The sequence below is a fragment of the Salvelinus alpinus genome, chromosome 6, assembly GCF_045679555.1.
Source record: "Salvelinus alpinus chromosome 6, SLU_Salpinus.1, whole genome shotgun sequence".
Lineage (NCBI taxonomy): Eukaryota > Metazoa > Chordata > Actinopteri > Salmoniformes > Salmonidae > Salvelinus > Salvelinus alpinus.
The window spans coordinates 67,059,477-67,078,145 of record NC_092091.1 but is presented as its reverse complement, the minus strand read 5'-3'; the positions used below and the strand labels follow the sequence as shown (position 1 = coordinate 67,078,145).

General features: G+C 42.3%; 1 protein-coding gene across 1 annotated transcript; it reads left to right on the top strand.

Annotated features, from left to right (window-relative positions):
• Nucleotides 1-9,521: 9,521 nt before the first annotated feature.
• pou4f2 (POU class 4 homeobox 2) lies at nt 9,522-13,323 on the top strand. The gene is made up of 2 exons (XM_071407478.1): nt 9,522-10,497; nt 10,810-13,323. Exons 1-2 carry the CDS (start codon nt 10,285-10,287, stop codon nt 11,737-11,739), a joined length of 1,143 nt encoding a protein of 380 aa, XP_071263579.1. The 5' UTR covers nt 9,522-10,284; the 3' UTR covers nt 11,740-13,323.
• Nucleotides 13,324-18,669: the final 5,346 nt, after the last annotated feature.

Below are 18,669 nucleotides of genomic sequence, written 5' to 3'. Positions count from 1 at the left end.
GTGAGGACATTCAGACGCTCAGTATCCAACGTACAATCACAAAATCTGATTTTTCAATACGCCATTTTATAACGTTGCCTAATGCAATTTTGGGGGATTCTCACTTCTCAATCAAATTTCGTCAACTGTGCAAATTCTGACTGCACCACAGTCATAATATATCCTGGCATAGTTAGCCTATGCCACACAAGAGGGGTTAAATTAGCTACCAGCCTTGTCTGTAACACTTGAATCTTCCCCACAAAACACTTGTTAAGAGGCCAAAGGAGAAGATTGCTGCCTGAGCACTGGCTGAGACAAGAAAACAACAGTTTACGACAGGCTGAACCCTTTTCACAGCATTGATTGAGGTAACGTGTCTTTCTCCTTTTTCCCCCTCTCGACTTTTCCATTTGTGAATACAAAGCTGCGGTGACCTATAAATATTACATGGTGTGGAGATGCAGAGCAGGAATTAATGACTGGGGTGTGTGTGAGAGCCGTGTCTATGGCAGGTCCCTATGGGGTTCTGCTTAGGCAGGCACTCACTGTGAGGAGGGTGTGGTCTCGCTCTCCCTCCCTCTCTCTCTCTCTCTCTCCACCGTTGTCTCTTTCTCTCTCTGGCTGAGCTTCCCTTCCACGTGTCCTAGCGTCCTCTTAGGGGTCAGAGGTTACCTGGCCACTGTGCCAAGCCCTGATTGGCCTGCATGCCAGTGGCACTGTGGTAACCCCCCATTGGACATCAATCTGGGTGTTCACCCAGTCACCCATCAACCTCTCGCCAGCTGTGATTAACTCAGCATATACAGGGCTGGAGCTTCAAAGCTTCACTAACTGTAGCACAGCATTTGGGAGCTTCCTGTATAACTCTGCTAGGTTAATGCAGGCTCTCCACCATATTTCCCTATTTCATCAGGGGATTGACATGGTTGAACTGACCACATTCGGAGAGCAACTGAAAGGCTGAACATTGATTTCCAACAGGGATTTCACACAGTGCTATAGCATGGAAGCATATGGCGCGCACACACACGGTACCACTCTGCTCAAACATCACCAAAGGTAGCAAATCGAACTCTGAGTAAGTCGGTTGGAAGGGGCTTGCAGGAGAAGAGGATTTTCCTCTCTGCTTAGTGTGATGAATGAGATGAGGAGGGGGCACTTGACACCTGTCAGCCAACTAGCCAGGCACAACTACCTCCATGGGGGAGGAACGATAAGGGGGACTTGCTGGGGAGTTGCTGCATCGCTCCCAGTGAAATTGGGGAAAGCGTTTGAAGATGATTAGCGCTACAGACCCTGTCTTCGTGGCCCTGTCCAACCTGCTGAACGGCTCCCTTTGATCAGCTTGCCACGTTTTGTGTCAATAGCGCGAGGCACACCGAATAAATTATAAAGTTAGACACACAAAGTCAGCAGGTAAAGTGCTACGCTCGATAATCGGTGTGCTCGGCGACAGGGCCGCTGATTGCCTCTAATGAACGCCGGGGTCGAAGATGGGCACCGATGGACGGCGGAGAAACTAGTATGGCGTTACCATGCTCAGGCCAATGAAGGTAGCCTACTCGGCAGTCACATGATCAAACATAAAAACGAGAAAGGATCCTTAAGAAGAAAATGTTCAAGAGTTCCGCATTGAAGAAACGAGTGGTGCATGCAGGGTAGTTTGGATGAAATCTTTCTTGGGTACTGCTTCAATTAAATTAAGGTTAATACATCTCGTTAAAATGTTGAAAACAGATGTCCCTTATATAACCAAGAATATTTTCTTTGAACGTTTACATTACATGTGAGTGAAGTTCCAGGATTTTTACTCAGGTGATTCAAATACATCATGAATCTTTTTCTCTTTCTTAAAAGGGCCTTTCCTTTTGAACAATCTTCAAAAACTGTTTAAGCTAATTACCGGTTAACAATACCCACTCCATATGGCATGGCTCTGTCAAAAGAGGGCAAATCCATACGCCATCATACAATGAATGTCCAGGTTCAAGGGCTTGCTAATTAGCTACTAGCCCTGGATGAAATTACCATTTCAAAGAACAAAGATAATCCCCACTGAAAAGAGAGAGACTACCATTAGAAATATTTGGACTATCATTGCAGACCTGTTGTGTAGATATCTATTGCATTTTAAGAGTTATATAAGCACTTAATGAGGACAATTTTAAAGCAACTTAGCTATCATTGTGTTGCCCGGTCTTCTGTTGTCTAATGAGCTGAGCATTGATGAGTCTGACGATGAGGACCTTCAGAAAAAGGAAGACCATGAATCAAACAACATGATTGAGGTTGGTTATAATCAGGATTACAAAGGATATATTATATTAATGTATCCAATGTCGGTTTGTGTGGTTGTTGGTTTAGCTTTCTGCAACTTTGTAGCATGTACAGTCTGCATGTGTAAGTGCTTACTGCATCACGATTTCAAGGTGTCCCGAGATCTTTTACAACTGTCCAGTTATCTGGTTTAAATATCCATTCTAGAATGCCCTTCCAGCCAATCAGAAACGAGTACTCATTTAATACCGCTGTATAGCTTGATTCTGAGTTCAGACAGACCCATGTCTTCTCTGGGGTTATGCAGACCGATCACATGTTTTAAACAGATAAAAACACAGATCACATCAAGTAGCTGAGCAGTATCAACTCTACGAGCTCGACAACATTTGTATGTCTACCGAGTCCTTCTTCTCTAGCTGCTAAGAGGAGAGGATACATTTTTCATTGACTGAAGCATGAAATGGGAGGGAATCGATGTCTAAATGGTGTCAGCGTGCTTTAACGTGGTTAATCTTGGAGTGTTGAAGTTTAAGCTGTGTTTATACCTCTATTAGAGGTAGCGAATGATGTCACTATAAAATCTACATTATTATCATAACAACAGTGTCTCAGAGTACAAGTGCTGATCTAGGATCAGGTCCTCCCTGTGTCCATATAATCTTATTCATTATGATCTAAAATACAAAACTGATCCTACACCTGCACTTCTACTCTGAGACTCTTTGGTTGTATTTACATGTATTTCCACTAGTTGGTCTCACTAAAGTTCTAATCCGATTGGTCAAAAGACCAATTAGTGGAAAAAGAGCCGAATTGGGCTGCCTGTGTAATGTAGCCTTTGTGAATACAGGCCCTATTCCGCAGATGTGAGAACAGAAATGCTTCTGTTTCCTCATCCTGACCCACACCCTGATCTAATTATATTTCACTCTTTCATACAGATGAAGACACGTTTTAATATATGAGAAGGATGCTCACTGTGATGGAAAACAAAACAGTCAAACTCTATTGGGAGTTTCCCCCGTGTTAGGCGCTCAATTAACTGTGTCACACGCACACAGACAGGTGCACGGCTCGCTGCAGCAGTGTGTGTACCCTTTAAATATGGTGTTTGGCATCTGTAGCGTAGCACGGCGGATTGGATGAGGTAAAAATATAATTATAGCTGATGAGGCGCGCGGCTGCGAGCAGAGGCAGCGCAGTGTGACAGTGTACCAGCAGAGAGCTTTTTAATTTGTCGGATCAGATCGTGACATGCTCCATCAGAGGACGGGGGGAATCTTTTCATTTGTGCAGAAGAAAGGAGGAAAGGAGGGTCAATTAGCATCAACCATTAGACAACCGCGTGACAAGCCCTGTATTACCCAGTGCAGCACGGGACAGTCAAACTAATGAGAGAGGTAGAGATGTTGATCCAGGTTGGACAGAGATTCTGCAGTCATCCTGATTTCTTCCGGCTCTGACACTAACCACAAGTAAAACATCTGAACCCCTACACGTTCTTTACAGTCACAGCCGCCGAGGAGAAGTTTCGCTCTGGAGATGCCTTCTTTATCGTCATGTATGTTGTCAAATGATGTGAGGCTATGTAAATACCCTTGAAGCAACAACTTTTATGAGGATGAGGACTCTCGTGCTCAAGCTCATTGTATTGTGAGATTGTTGTTACTCTAGTATGTTGTATTCGGGCATGTGACAAATATATATTTTGTATTTGATTCTCTTTTTACTACAACATCTAATATGTGAGCTCCTGTCCATCCTAGATTGTTGCTAAGTGACGAACTGTATAACTAATCCAACTGTGCTCTACTATATTGTGACTAGCTCTCACAAAGTCTCACGTCAGAATTAGACGTTCATCCATGTTTTACTCAAATGTCAAAGTTGTTGCAAACATCAAATTTCGAAGTGTTTAAGGTTAAGTTTAGACATTAACTCCGAATGTTTAAGGTTTGGCATTAACTCTGAAATCTTAAGGTTAGGCATTAAGAATGGTCAGGGTAAGGGTTAAGGTTTGGCATGGGCTTAAAACAAAAATCTCAAAAACAACTTTCTATCACTTGATTCAAACTTGTAACATTTGGAATTAGAGGCAGATGCTTAAAGCCCATCCACCATCCCGTCCACAACGCCCTGTCAAAACCGAAACCTATTTGAAGGTAACAACGCTCACTGTTGCCCCTAGTGTCTGATTTTCACATAATCTCCCGACGTCCTCAGACATGGATGGACGTCGAATACTGACTTGTATCACGGGTGACCTGGTAGTGTATTGACCGTATTTCAAAGTGGCAAAACAGGCTTTCAATCTACCACCTACATTAACAGTGCCAAAAGGGGGGTTGGTGGTGCCGGGGAAGTTTCTCAATCTCATATTATCAAAAGAGACCATTTCAAAGGGACTGTGATTTCTTTGGGCCCGTGCATTATTTGACTGGCTGGTTGACAGGTGCAGTGGGGAGCTCTCAATATTGATCTGGAGGACCTAGAGGTATGTGACATCATTATGAGTCCTGACCTTATCCTCCGCTGCCCTGCAGCCCCCTGTGTGTGTGTGTGTGTGTGTGTGTGTGTGTGTGTGTGTGTGTGTGTGTGTGTGTGTGTGTGTGTGTGTGTGTGTGTGTGTGTGTGTGTGTGTGTGTGTGTGTGTGTGTGTGTGTGTGTGTGTGTGTGTGTGTGTGTGTGTGGTTGCTACTGCTCAGGATCCCGGCCCCAGTCTAATGCCTTACCCCCGAAGGACCGGACTGCGTGCCATGGCCTCCAGTCTGTCATGGGAAAATTGGGGGTGGTGTTATTTGTTTTGCTGACCTCACGGCTCACCTCACTTTCTCTGGCTCTAATCAGTCGCGGCTCAGGGTTCTGCCCCCTCTTAGAACAGGTTGCATGGTGTTGTAGGCGAAGCCTGGTTGCTTTCCTGTGGAGGTGGACGGTTATAAGTATATTATAGAAACAATGGATATAGACATTTGGAAGAAGATCTGATGTTGAGATATTTGAGAGATGGGTTTTTCCTTCAGGGTGATGACGTATACAAATGACCATATTAGCCACCAGGAAGCCCAATAGTGGACTAATGTGATCTTTAGTTAGCTCATGCAGATGACTGGGGTTGGATAACAGCTCAGTTACATTGGTGCACAGTTTATGTATGACTCCTTATGCCTTATTTCAGTCTTGGTAGTGACATGATAGTGTTTTGGTGGAACACCTCACCTAAAGTGAATTGCCGCAGACAATCCAATAGTTTAAGAACTGTCCAACACAGCGCATGATAATACATCCCTACACTCACAGTAAATGCTATATTTAGTCCTCGACACAAGATCAAATGGAAAAGGATCAAGGATTTTTGTGTTGCAGTTGAGCCGTAATTCAAGCAACATTTTCTTTTCTTTCTTAAATCACAAGTTGCATTATCTCAGGGTTGGGGATTCACTGTTGTTGAAAAGAGCTAAGTGACACTTAAGTAATTCCTGCCAGCTTCATCCTAGCTTTTATTTCCGGTCTGTGCATTAAACAAGGTATTATGTTAAAGAAACGTGTTGCTGCCGCTGGAACCTGTCACGTCTCCCAGGTAAAAACAGATGAATAAATAAAGAACTGACGTGGTGGTGGAGAATGTAGAAACACACCTCTGTGTGTGTGTGTGTGTGTGTGTGTGTGTGTGTGTGTGTGTGTGTGTGTGTGTGTGTGTGTGTGTGTGTGTGTGTGTGTGTGTGTGTGTGTGTGTGTGTGTGTGTGTGTGTGTGTGTGTGTGTGTGTGTGTGTGTGTGTGTGTTTTAAAGCCAGATATCTCCATAGATGCTCTCCTAACAAGCGTTGACCTTCTGCACCTACATGTAAAGAACTGCCGAGATCAGAACAGGAGAAGGAGGGGGAAGCTGTGTGTGTGAATAAAGGCATCACCACGCCAGCAGCCAAGAGACTTCATCCTCTCTCCTCTCTTCCTCTCTTCTCTCTGCTCGTGGTGGGTGCAGTCAGAGCATTGTCTATGTGTTCTATTCTCTCTTCCCCTCTCCTCTCCGCCCTTCTCGTCCTCCTCTCCTGTCTCTCACGGAGTGTCTCTGTTCTGAGCTAGCAGCAGTTATACCTTGTTGGCGGAGGAAGCCACAAAGGAGCGGTAGTGTAATAAAAACAGCAGTCTCTGGTGATCCGGGTGTAATTGGGATTGTTAACGTGGAGAGCTCCTGAGGGAGACTGAGTGGAGGAGAGGAGTGTGTCTGTCTTTGTGTAAACTAAAACATACATGCTCTGCTCCTCTCTCTGCAGCGTACCTTGATTCCGAATAAGTACAGTAGTCAGAGCTAAAAGAAAAAAAGAGCAAACAAGTCACCTGAGCTATATCAAACCCTAGCTGCTACTATTATGCTTTATTCTTTGTTTTATTTTTATTTTATTTAGGTGCTTTTTTATTTATATGTTGTAAAGCTACAGTCAAGCCCGGTTTTGATTCAGAATTCCTCAGAGAACTTGTGTTTTTAAGAGAAAATGAACGTGCTAGTATTCAGGCATATCTTTTGATGAGGAAGGAACATTCTGCTGTGTTTTTCCACTGAGTCGCTGTATCGTGATACAAATTGAGGCTCAACACCTTCGACATAATCGGCGCATCGAGGTGTAATATTGTATGTTGAAGTCAGCAAGTCATATGGATGGTTAGTCCTCTTATATTAATTAATTATTCATGAGTAGTAATTAGCAAGTCATTAATTTGTAGTCAAATCATTGACTAACTTGACTGTATTTTGTTGCTTCTGCCAAATGTTCAATAATGTAGCCTGTAATGCTTACTCTGTTTTTATAACGCAATGGAGTGTAATTTAGAGCAGCAAGGTAGACAGGCCTACAGTGAGATATCTGCTAGTATTTTCCTTAATGACTAAATAACTAATCGTATTCCACCATGCAATCAATGCAATGAGGCAACGTTCCATTTTCCAGGAGAAATTGCAACATTTCAAATCAAATCAAATTGTATTTGTCCCATTTCATTTAACTTCATAATTTCACTAACTATTCATGCTTTGTAGTAGTTAGGTTTCTAAGATTGGAGATATCCTCCTTCAAACATGAGCAGCCTATAGGCCTACAGGCACCGTGAACGAGCGCATTTAGAACTAGGCCTACATAACTTCGATTAATATTGTAGCCTATTGAACACTGTCAAAGGAGAAAACGCACTTCAAAGTCAATTGCTTGCGAGTACAGCTCAATTGATTTATTTGACCTAAGTTATACTAGCTTACTTTGTTGTGTGTTTCATTGTGGATGAAAATTTCATACGCCGATTTACAGGTGGTGAAATATAAATGATTTCGTTAAAGTTTCATCATAAATCAGTCCGTCGCTATATGTGAGGAGACACTGATTGCCCCTTGATGTCTCAGGGGCGCGGGCGCGAGGGTTGGCTTCAGCGCGCCTGTCGTCCCACTTGAGAGGCAAACCGCCTGCCGGGTGGCTCTCGCGATGTAAAGGGCTTGTCCACTATCACCAACAGCTTTGTTGCAGCCGTGGGGACATATTAAATGTCTATGTGCATCAAAATCTTACCGAAAAGGCACTGACAACTAGTGCGCTAACAAAGAGAGCCATCGTGTTGTGTGTGCTCGAGACAAGTGCAGCTTCGCGTCATCGTCTGTAGCAGAGCGTGCAGCAGGGTTTTTGCATGCTATATTCATGGCCCAACATCTGTCCTCTCAGCGTTAAATTGCTTTATTGACTTCAGCATAGGCGGTGCACTAAAATTGATCACAGCATATTATCAGAGATAGGAATCTTAGTTATTATATTTGGGTGGTTTTGCGAGGATAATTTGAGAGCTTGTTGAGGTTCTGGCTCTCCAGTGTTTCCAACATGCAGGCATTCCCTTACAGTAAAAACACATTGTCTGGATATAATATCATTCTTTACAATACAATAGCATAGTTGTTTGAAAAATAACCATAGTAGCTTTGACTATACTATAGTACTGTAGCTGTTTTTATGAACGGGGTATCAGTTTATTCACAGATACTGATAGATAGGCTACAGAAATTGGTATTTAACGAATAGCATTTAAAAATGTGAAGCAAAAAAATAAAAACAAGAGTGCCAACTATTTAGCCCACAACTACCGTTCAACACAACCGCTTTCCCTCTCAACTTAAATTAAATTCTTATTTTCAAGCTCAATGATAATCACACTACTATAACCAAAATACACTCAGCGGTGTGACTTTGTAACCAGAGACGAAATGCTATATCTGCAGACAGATTCCAGATTCTGTGATTTTCTTTAGGTATAGGCCTTACCGTTATATTTTCCATATGGCTATTCAATCACCATCTTATATCAATTAACCCATCCAATGGACTTCAACATATTAAACAAATTAGACAAACCTTGTTAATTAGAATATGATTAAAGGTTTTTAATTATATCACTGATGAAGTAGCCTAATTAGTATAAAGATATGATAATAGCCCGCTGCGACAAGTATATAATTGTATTGGGTTTGCAATTAAATCCTAAAGACTTTTAAAGAATCCACTTTCCACTGTCATTGATCAAATATTTCACACACGACGCTCGTCCATGCACCACTGACATAAAAATTCACAATATGACTGTTGAGTTAACCCATATAGCTCGTCTATTGATTATTTCCATAGCTAATCTCCAAACGAATAAATTCGTCAAGGTGAATTACGCACATACATACACAAGATAACGCGGGAGCAGGTCACTTATTGAAAAGCTGTTTCACATAGCCCTAAATCAATTTTAAATCTAGTAATCTTATCTTTTCCCCGACCCCTAATTTGTTTAAAGATGTTCCTACTGTCTTCAATTTGCCTATGCTGCCATAATGAAATGATAGTCAAGCATTTAACTTTGATTTATCTTGCCCCAACAGGGAGGTCGCTTCATGGAGCTGTCCAAGGTACTTTCCTCATATCCATCCCTGGAAGGACTTTCCTATTTCCTCTATTGCCTAATTCGTATCTTTAAACTGTACTCCACTTTGACATTTTTTAGAATTAAACGGCACAATATGAAGAAATAATAGTGGAAATGGCTCGGCTATATTTGGTTATTTTTCCTCTTTCCATGTGGATCCAAAATAAATTCGACGAAGAAGGACACAATGCTGGCTGGAGAGCTGTTTGAAATGAATGCCTTGTCGCAGACTGCCCATGCGCAGAGTCCCCAGCGGCAGTGTGGCTAATGAAGAATAATAAATCATGAAAGGTTTTTCAGGTACAGCCGAGAGAGTGTAAGAGGAGAGGGGGTGAGTGGGAGAGAGAGGGGGGAGAGAGAGAACGAAAGAGCGAGCGAGAGAGAGTGTGTGAAAGAGAGGCGCAGAGAGAGAGAGAGACACACAGCCTGCCCTTCGCCTCAGAGCAGAGGCAGATCGAGTCCCCGCAGCATTGAACGTAGTCGAGGTATCGAGACTGTCACCGGTATCTCTTAATTACAGTAAATTGTGAAACGGAAACTTAGCAGAAAAAAGATAAACGAATGAGACAATCTTTTTACGCGCGGTTGTGTTTTGGAAATCCGTACCAGGAGAAGAGAAAACAACTTTTCTTTTTTTCCCGTTGCATAATCTTGGAGGAGCTCTCCAAAACAACGACACATCCACGGCGACCAAAATAAGACTATTGGAGGACGAAATTTAGAGAAAGAACGAACGAGTAATATTAACATTGTTTTTTTTGTCATCGCGCCACAGCCCATAGCGGAAGAGGTAAACGAGGGCGCAGGCGACATTCGATTGCATGGCGCGTGCGACATCTCCTCTCCAGCAAAACTACGGCGCGCGGCCATACCTCCATACACAGGGCTAGGTAATAATATATGCGCCAACAACTAGAGAATTGGATGTTCATCTTTCCATATTGTAGCAGCTACAGTTACAGTATATAAGACAGTGTCTTTAGATTCCCGGAGAAGAAACACTGGGCTTCAACTCCAATCGAAGAGGCGGAGTCTTAACTTATTAAAAGGAACTTGCCGAGACTCGGACGCCTGCAAACATGATGATGATGTCTCTGAACAGCAAGCAGGCATTCGCCATGGCCCACGCCAGCTTGCCCGAGCCCAAGTATTCCTTGCATTCCTCCTCGTCCTCCACGTTGACTTCGAATGCGCCCTCCTCGTGCTCGTCTTCCCGACACAGTAGCACCATCATCAGCAGCGGCGGAGGCAACTCGGAGGCGATGCGCCGAGGATGTCTCCCAACCCCACCGGTACGTATTCTGCATAATTACCGCTTAAAGGCACATTTTGACAGCCCCCTTTTTGTCTTGATGTTTTTTTCATGTCTGCACAGCAAATCACCCAGCACCTCCATTTTTCCCTTCCTCTCCCCAACTTATGTATTCAGTCGGGTTTGCCTTACGTATTAATTTTGATGACCTGGGATGTTTTGCATGTGTCTTGTTTTGTGTGTTCTTTTTTAGGATTTTTTTTCTCATCTCATTCAGGAAATGTTTTAAACCGCGGAGTGGAGTGAGAATTCCCTGCTGACAGTTATGTGTGCATTCTATTTGCAATTGCAGAGCAATATATTCGGAGGCTTGGATGAGAGTTTGTTGGCCCGCGCTGAAGCTCTGGCGGCGGTGGATATTGCCTCGCAGACCAAGAGCCACCACCATCCTCCACACCACAGTCCCTTCAAGCCGGACGCGACCTACCACACCATGAACACTCTCCCCTGCACCTCCTCATCGTCTTCTTCCTCGGTGCCTATTTCTCACCCTTCAGCCCTTACCGGCCACGGTCACCACCACCATCATCACCATCACCACCACCACCAACCCCACCAGGCGCTGGAGGGCGACCTGCTGGACCACATCACCCCAGGACTGGCTCTCGGGTCCATGGCAGGGCCAGACGGCTCCGCAACTGCGCACCCTGCTCACATGGCGGGCATGAACCACATGCACCAGGCAGCCCTCAACATGGCTCATGCCCACGGGCTACCATCCCACATGGGCTGCATGAGCGACGTGGACGCCGATCCCAGGGACTTAGAAGCCTTCGCTGAGAGGTTTAAACAGAGACGGATCAAACTCGGCGTGACCCAGGCGGATGTAGGGGGAGCTTTGGCCAACCTGAAGATTCCTGGCGTGGGCTCCCTCAGCCAGAGTACCATCTGCCGATTCGAGTCCCTCACCCTCTCCCACAACAACATGATAGCTTTGAAGCCCATTCTACAGGCATGGCTGGAAGAAGCCGAGAAATCACACCGGGAGAAACTCAACAAACCCGAGCTATATAACGGCGGAGAGAAGAAGCGGAAGCGCACGTCGATAGCAGCACCGGAAAAGCGATCACTGGAAGCTTACTTCGCCATTCAGCCGCGTCCTTCCTCAGAGAAAATCGCTGCTATAGCAGAGAAACTGGACCTCAAAAAGAACGTGGTGCGGGTCTGGTTTTGCAACCAACGGCAGAAACAGAAACGAATGAAATATTCTGCATGCGTCTGACTCTGAACACTCGCTCTAAAAAAAACAACTAAAAAAAACAATCAACCTGCGTTGAGAGACTGAACACTGTTTAGAGACGATTTGTATTATATTTCTTATCACACACTTTTTCAATCATCAATGACTTGTGCTTTGAACAACCCGAATAATTCATATACATTCAAAATGACTGAGCTCAAACCACTACTGCTGTCACGTCTTATTCGCAACAGAAGGGATGTGGAGTCATGTACAGGAGCATTTGAACAGAGCAAGTAAGACCTCTGTTTTTTCTCCACTTAGACCTACTATTCTTCACCCTTTTATGTCAGTTAAGTATTATAGGCTTTAATCACACGTATTTTTTTGGTTTATGATATTGGTTAATTTATCATCGCCTACAATATTGAACGTACTGAAAATAACAGTTATTTACCATGGGAAGATAGGCCTACAGTATTTTGACACAGCACTTGGTCGGTGCCTATTGGCCTAGTATTGGTGTGTTTATATTTTTGTCGTAAGGCTACATTTTCCCTCTGAGTTTATTATTATGACGATGCAGTCTGGCATTAATTCCGGGTCCATGAGGGGAAATAGGGCAGTACAGTAAGCGCTTGCTGGGTCTTGGAAGCTATTATTAGAGTACTGCCAAACAACGCCGTGTAAATGATTAATTTAGCGGTCACGTGACCTTCATTTTGTGTCCCATGTAATTAATTCCACCTATTTCGTTTTTAAAGTGTGATGAAAAGCTGAAAGATGAAGAAACGTGGTAAGATATAAAGCAAAGACCCAGAGTTTAGGCCCTAATCGAGCAACACTGTTTATACAATATAGCTGATGTAGGGGTTGTTTTTTTATTGCATAAACATCTATCTGGTTGTAGATGGGCCTATAGAAATAGTGGATCAAATGTATGCATTTGATTGGGGTTTACAATTGGCAAATATGATTGTTTTACTACCGTTTGCAATAGGGCTACGTTTGTTTTTGCCAGCCAACGTGGGTCTGTTTCTTATGAACTATTTATTAGATGAGGCCATGTTTACATCATTATATATTTATTGGGATTCCCCCTCCTCTTCCTCCTCCCCCGTTTTGCTTGAGAAAAGCTCATTCTGGCAGCAAGTGAAACGTGTTTTCGTATAGGGAAATGACAGCTAAATCTAGACCTATAGTCACGAATTTCATATCGTTTCTGCTAAACGAGATATATGCGATAGTATTCTCTTTTTAAATTATTTTTATGTATGTTTTTTTTCCTGGTTATTTATTTGTATAAATATGCGCATCATTATGAAGTCGTTGCTTGTTAAATTCACCTTGTTTCGTAATGTTTTCTTATTGAGAAAATAACCGTTTCATGGAAGTATACGTGTAAAATGTAAATATTTCATTGGAACCAGTCGCACATAATTATATCCGTACAGGTTTTGCTGTATTGCTGTTTTAGCTGAGGTACCTTCTTTCTGTAATGTCTGTTGCTTTTGGATTCCTGGTCGAATTATTTTTGTATTTATTTATTACATTAATGTATCTTTAAGTTATTTAATAATTGAATTGCAATATGTGTTTCATTAAAGAACAAATTTTAACATTTTATTGGACGTTTTGAATGAGTGTATTTGTGTAGGCCCAATTCTTGGAAAGAGCGAAATGCGTGTATACTGCATCTGCGTATTGCAATGCATGGTCAATCTAATTTAAAGACTCAAATTGAATTGAGAAATATATATCCTTCAAGCATCAATGCAATGATCATCCTTAGATGTAGGCCTATGTCATTAAAGGATTTATGTTATAGCTAAATCTGTCTTTTATGCTGCAAGGTGCAAAGATAGACCATCAAGCATCAATAGATTCTATTTTTACATATCCAATTTCTCTACAAATTCCAGAAAAATCCCATTACTGTCCTACCATGCACTGTAAAAAAGACACGTGCTTTTTTCTACTGACTGGCTGCCAGCTCGCTCTTGCAGCTCGCGGTAGCCTACCTGAGAACAAATGCTAATATTCTATTAGAGTTTAATCATGGAGTCTATAGAGAACTGGATAGGTCCCTCGAGCGCAGCCCTGCCAGATGTCAGCCCGCCAGAAAAACAGCCTCGCCTGCCAATGTGCCCGTCTCTATTTAAATACACAGTCAAACACTGCTCCGGTGCGAGGCATGATGTGGCTTTGAAGCAGGCTAGGCTACACCTTGGTTTGCACGCGGGGTTCAGCCTAGATAATAAAAAAAAATCAACATTTTGAATAGAGTGTCATTTCTAAAGCACCGTTCATGTCAGGCCGATGGGGGCTTGGCTGCATGGCTGGTTTTGACTAGATAGTGTGCTTACGTCAAAATTGACTTTTCGTATAGCAGGCTAGGAGAATTTACGCGGCAGGTTATTGGAGAATTAACAAAGAAGGTTAGGATAATTAGGTTAAGGTTAGGAAAATGATGAGGGTTAGGACAAGCCTAAAATGCCCCCAAAAAAGTTTATGTCAATTTGACATAAGCTTTATCTAATGTAGACATGACCTGTGTGGCTTGCTGACTGTCTGCTTGGAACGTTTGAACGTTGTATGGGGTTTTCAGTTCTGTAGCTTTCAGCACCATGGATAGCTCCCATGCTACCTGAGGGAGAGAGGAGAGGAGAAGGGAGCCAGCCGCCTCCGATTTGCACTTCTGAAATCTGTCCTCCACATTTTAAAGAGAGTATTTATAGCAGCAGAATGTATTTGCATGTGATTATTTTTGATAAATCTAATTTGATTATAAATTGTAATTGAAACAGTGAGGGGAATGCAGTGTAGGGTAGGCTATACTAATAAATATTATAATACAAATAATGCTGCAAATGAAACATTTCTTATTAGTGCATTCCATCAATTAATTAGGAAAGGGATTCAGTAGCCTATTGATATGCAAAGTTCCACCTTTTGCTTGCTGTGGAACCGGAAGTGCATTATCTGGCAACAACATTGGGCCGAAGTTGGTGTATAGTCTAGTTGGTGAAAATATGATTGGTACACCTCTCTATTAGGCTACTTTGTTTCTATAACTTTGGCATCTCAACATTTCTAAAACCAATTGAATCCCTAGCCAGCCTGAAATGACCACATGATGACGTCAGAGTTCTAACCAGGCCTATGGCTTCTAACCAGGCCTCGGTCATCTTTGGAATGGCCCGCATGGCCATGGCAGAATATATTTATTTATTTCTAAACAGAGATTTACAAGAATACTTGGTTTATTTCTACCAAATATAAGAACTTTCACCGGATATATAAATTAGTGACACAATTATGTGTTACCAGCTATGACAATAAACGAACCGTTATTTTATTGTATTCCGTAATATAACCATTTGCTCCAAGATAAAAGCATATACTTTTTCCACTTGTCTCTTAAATGTATAAAAGGCTTAAACACAAAATCAAAGCGGCTTAAAACACCACGATTACAGCAATTGATTAATAATATCAAAACGAGCTGTTATTAACGAGACAGTCTTGATGTTTCATCAATTAAAAGATGCTCCTGGTGAGCGATTCTAATTTCCCCTAAATGAGCCATTCACTTAATACGCTAATAAGAGCGAATTATTAAATTACACATCGAATTATGAAAAGCAGATAATTATGAGGCGCGAGCGAGAAGTATAGGGCTAAGTAGTCATTAGCTATCGCTGTTAATTACTCAGCGTTGGTCAGGGAGGGCTGCAGAGAGAAAGTCTCATCGGGAATTGAAATTAACTTAATGCAGCGAGTCTCGCTGCTTGACACCAGCCCAGCGTGTGTTTAGTGCACTGACTGCACACTGGAAATATGGCAGCTCCCTCTACAGCTAGACAGACTATTCCCCAGTTTTACTTTCCGATATATAGGTGCGAACAAATCTATTGGGATTATTTGCTAGCGAATCAATCCATGCAGCACTATCCGCACTGACAACACACACAGAGAAAATAAACGCGCGCGCACAGACACACACACACAAACGAACATTTTGCCTTAACATATCTCAACCAAGCCAAGCAGTTTACACAGAAGCAACACAGCCCCTCATAGGCTATGTTGCTTCTGTTCCATACATTGAGACATGGCACCAATACACTGTGGTCGCTACATTCAAAAATGAAAGGGCAGCAGTGTTTCCCTTTGTTATAATTAGGCCTTCTGTTTTATTTTTCTCCTTTCCCCTGAACATTTCCCCCCTTTCACAGGGATGCTGATGAAATTTTAATGAAGCCGGGGACTGTCTGAGCTCCGCCTGGGGAGCTGCGAATAGAATATTTTAACTGTACATTTACACCAAGTGTCTTCCTTCAAAGATGCGACTGAGATCTGGAATTAGAGGAAGCACAAGGTCAGAAATCCAACGCGAGACACTGTAACCCTTTATTTAGCATTGGCGGCGCTCAACTACACTGCATTTCGCCAACATATCGCACGTTGTCCCTGGACTGTCATCGCGCCATGGCTCTTTGAATAAGACGCGCGTTTAATATGGTCGCCAATCTCCATGTGATTCTAGATTTGTAGTTGTTGATACAATATTAATGAATTATCACTGGTGATTAGTCTGTGAAGTGTTTTACAGAGGCGAATCAATGGAGTTGCATTAAGAAGGAGAAAATACATGGGTGCCCATTACTCCTTTCACACGTGTAAACGGGTGAGTATAGACTACACTGTCAGCTGATAGGATGCGTGTGTTGTTTTGAAAGTGCAGGACAAGTTATTTGGTGTGATTGACAAATAAACGTTCACTTACAGACGCCTGACCCCCTCCCCTCTCTCTCTCTCACACACACACACACACACACACACACACACACACACACACACACACACACACACACACACACACACACACACACACACACACACACACACACACACACACACACACACACACACACACACACACACACACACACACACACACACACACACACACACACACACACACACACCTCTTGACCTCTCAGGCACCGCTCTCACTCCTCGCCTCATGCACGCGCCATGCACTCTCACTATCCCGCTCTTCTGCCTATGTATCGTGCTATCTATTCAGAGCATGCCATCCCATTAGCTCAAAAGTGTACTCTCCGACGACAATTCGTTGAATTCTGCAGATTTCATTCAAATTAAATAGGCAACGAAATGATTGGCGTGGCCAAACTTCTAAGTATTTCAGTGGTATTATGTAAACATATTTCACTCTTGCATTTTACGGGCTACATTTGAACACGTAGGCCTCCCAAGAGGGCTTAATTATTTCTTATTAAATGCTATACCACAGCTATTTAAAGCTATTTAATGCCCTGCTCATTTTCCCATGGCAGGTGACGAAGGGCCATTTAATGTTTTGGACAGGGACAACTCAATTATAGCTTGTATCCGTCATGAAACACGAGACGTGTGAATAGGGCCATCGCCATAATTATAACATTGACTGCTTTGTATGCATTATCTCCATTACCTCCATTATCTCGATGTTAAATGTATGCACGATCTAAATGAAGTGTTTTCCACCTATTATGAAAATCTAACAAAAAGGAGAGGTGTGGATGGAATAGGCTAACCTGCAGCGGGGGACATGCATATGTTGACATGAGAATAATGTGAATAATTTGTTATCTTATATGTTCTTATGTGGTTTTCTTTCATATATTTACATTTGAATGATTTAAATACTAGTAAGTGAACGTCAGCGGTGGGGCAGTGGGAAAACATATTCTAAGAGTTCCAGTCTTATTAAATGTTGCTGTTCATCTCTGTAAATTGCTAGTCAAATATAGTCAAGTTATCATTGTTACTCATTGTGTATTTATTCCTCGTGTTATTATTTTTCTATTTTTCTATTATTTCTCTATTTTCTTTCTCTCTGTATTGTTGGAAAGGGCCCGTAAGTAAGCACTTCACTGTTAGTCTACACATGTTGTTTACGAAGCATGTGACAAATAAAATTCGATTTGATTTGAAATATGCCAATTAAGTTGTAAACTGCTTATTCAATTCAAATGGTCAAACCGTCTGAAAGGATGGATGTTGCACACATGCGCAGCACCGTTTCGTCATTAAATATTTATCCGATGGATTTTATTTCAATAAATGGTGCTATCTTCGCTTGATTTCTGTAAGGGTTGTTACAGTACATGTTTTACGTTAAGCACCTACAGCACGGCTAATAACACCAGCGTTATTATACAATTAGCACGTTACAATGAGATTTCGGTAATTATTTCCAAATAATCTCCAAAGCCTATATGACGATGGAGATACATGGACCTTAACGAGTTGAACAGTGTTGAGTGCAATCTGTAATTAAGGCTTGAGTTTACTCTTAATGAACTCTTAATGGGTGTAATGCTTTATTATCAATGTAATTTAAATGCCTCCGATTGCAACCCTTTAAACCATGTGCAGGGGCCAGGCCCCTGGGCCTACCAGTAGGGTATATGCAAAACTACGTAATGCAATGAAGTATACCTTAGTCCCAAGGTTCGAAACATGATTTTTTTAAATCGTCCGAGACACAAACAATAACATATTTTTGAGAATGTAAAAAATAATAAGCCACAATTTTCATCACATTTCAGGTGAGGCCTAGGCCTATGGCACATGTTTTAGGTACGAATAAGTTCAATTGAGGGCATGCATGATGACCCTATCAGGTATTTTCCAATATATGTTATCTAATGCCCCTATCTCCAAACTCATCGAGTGCTCTCCCCCAACAGATTATGCCCCATTTTTCAAAAGGATGGCGTCAAAATGGGCCCAATGCCATTAAATATTAAACAACCTAGGATGGGCATGCACGTTTATGAACAGTTAAGTGTCTTTCGTGCATCTCCCTCCACCCCCCCTCTCACAACCCTCTCTCCTGCTTTCTACATTGCGAAAGCCATTTAACGCATAGAGAGAGATTCGCTCATTTTCAGAGGCTGT

Excerpts from the sequence above, each read along its gene's own strand:
- pou4f2 (XM_071407478.1), top strand. The coding sequence starts at position 10,285 with ATGATGATGATGTCTCTGAACAGCAAGCAGGCATTCGCCATGGCCCAC. Across the intron at positions 10,498-10,809 it reads GATGTCTCCCAACCCCACCG|AGCAATATATTCGGAGGCTT; the intron begins GTACGTATTCTG and ends TTGCAATTGCAG.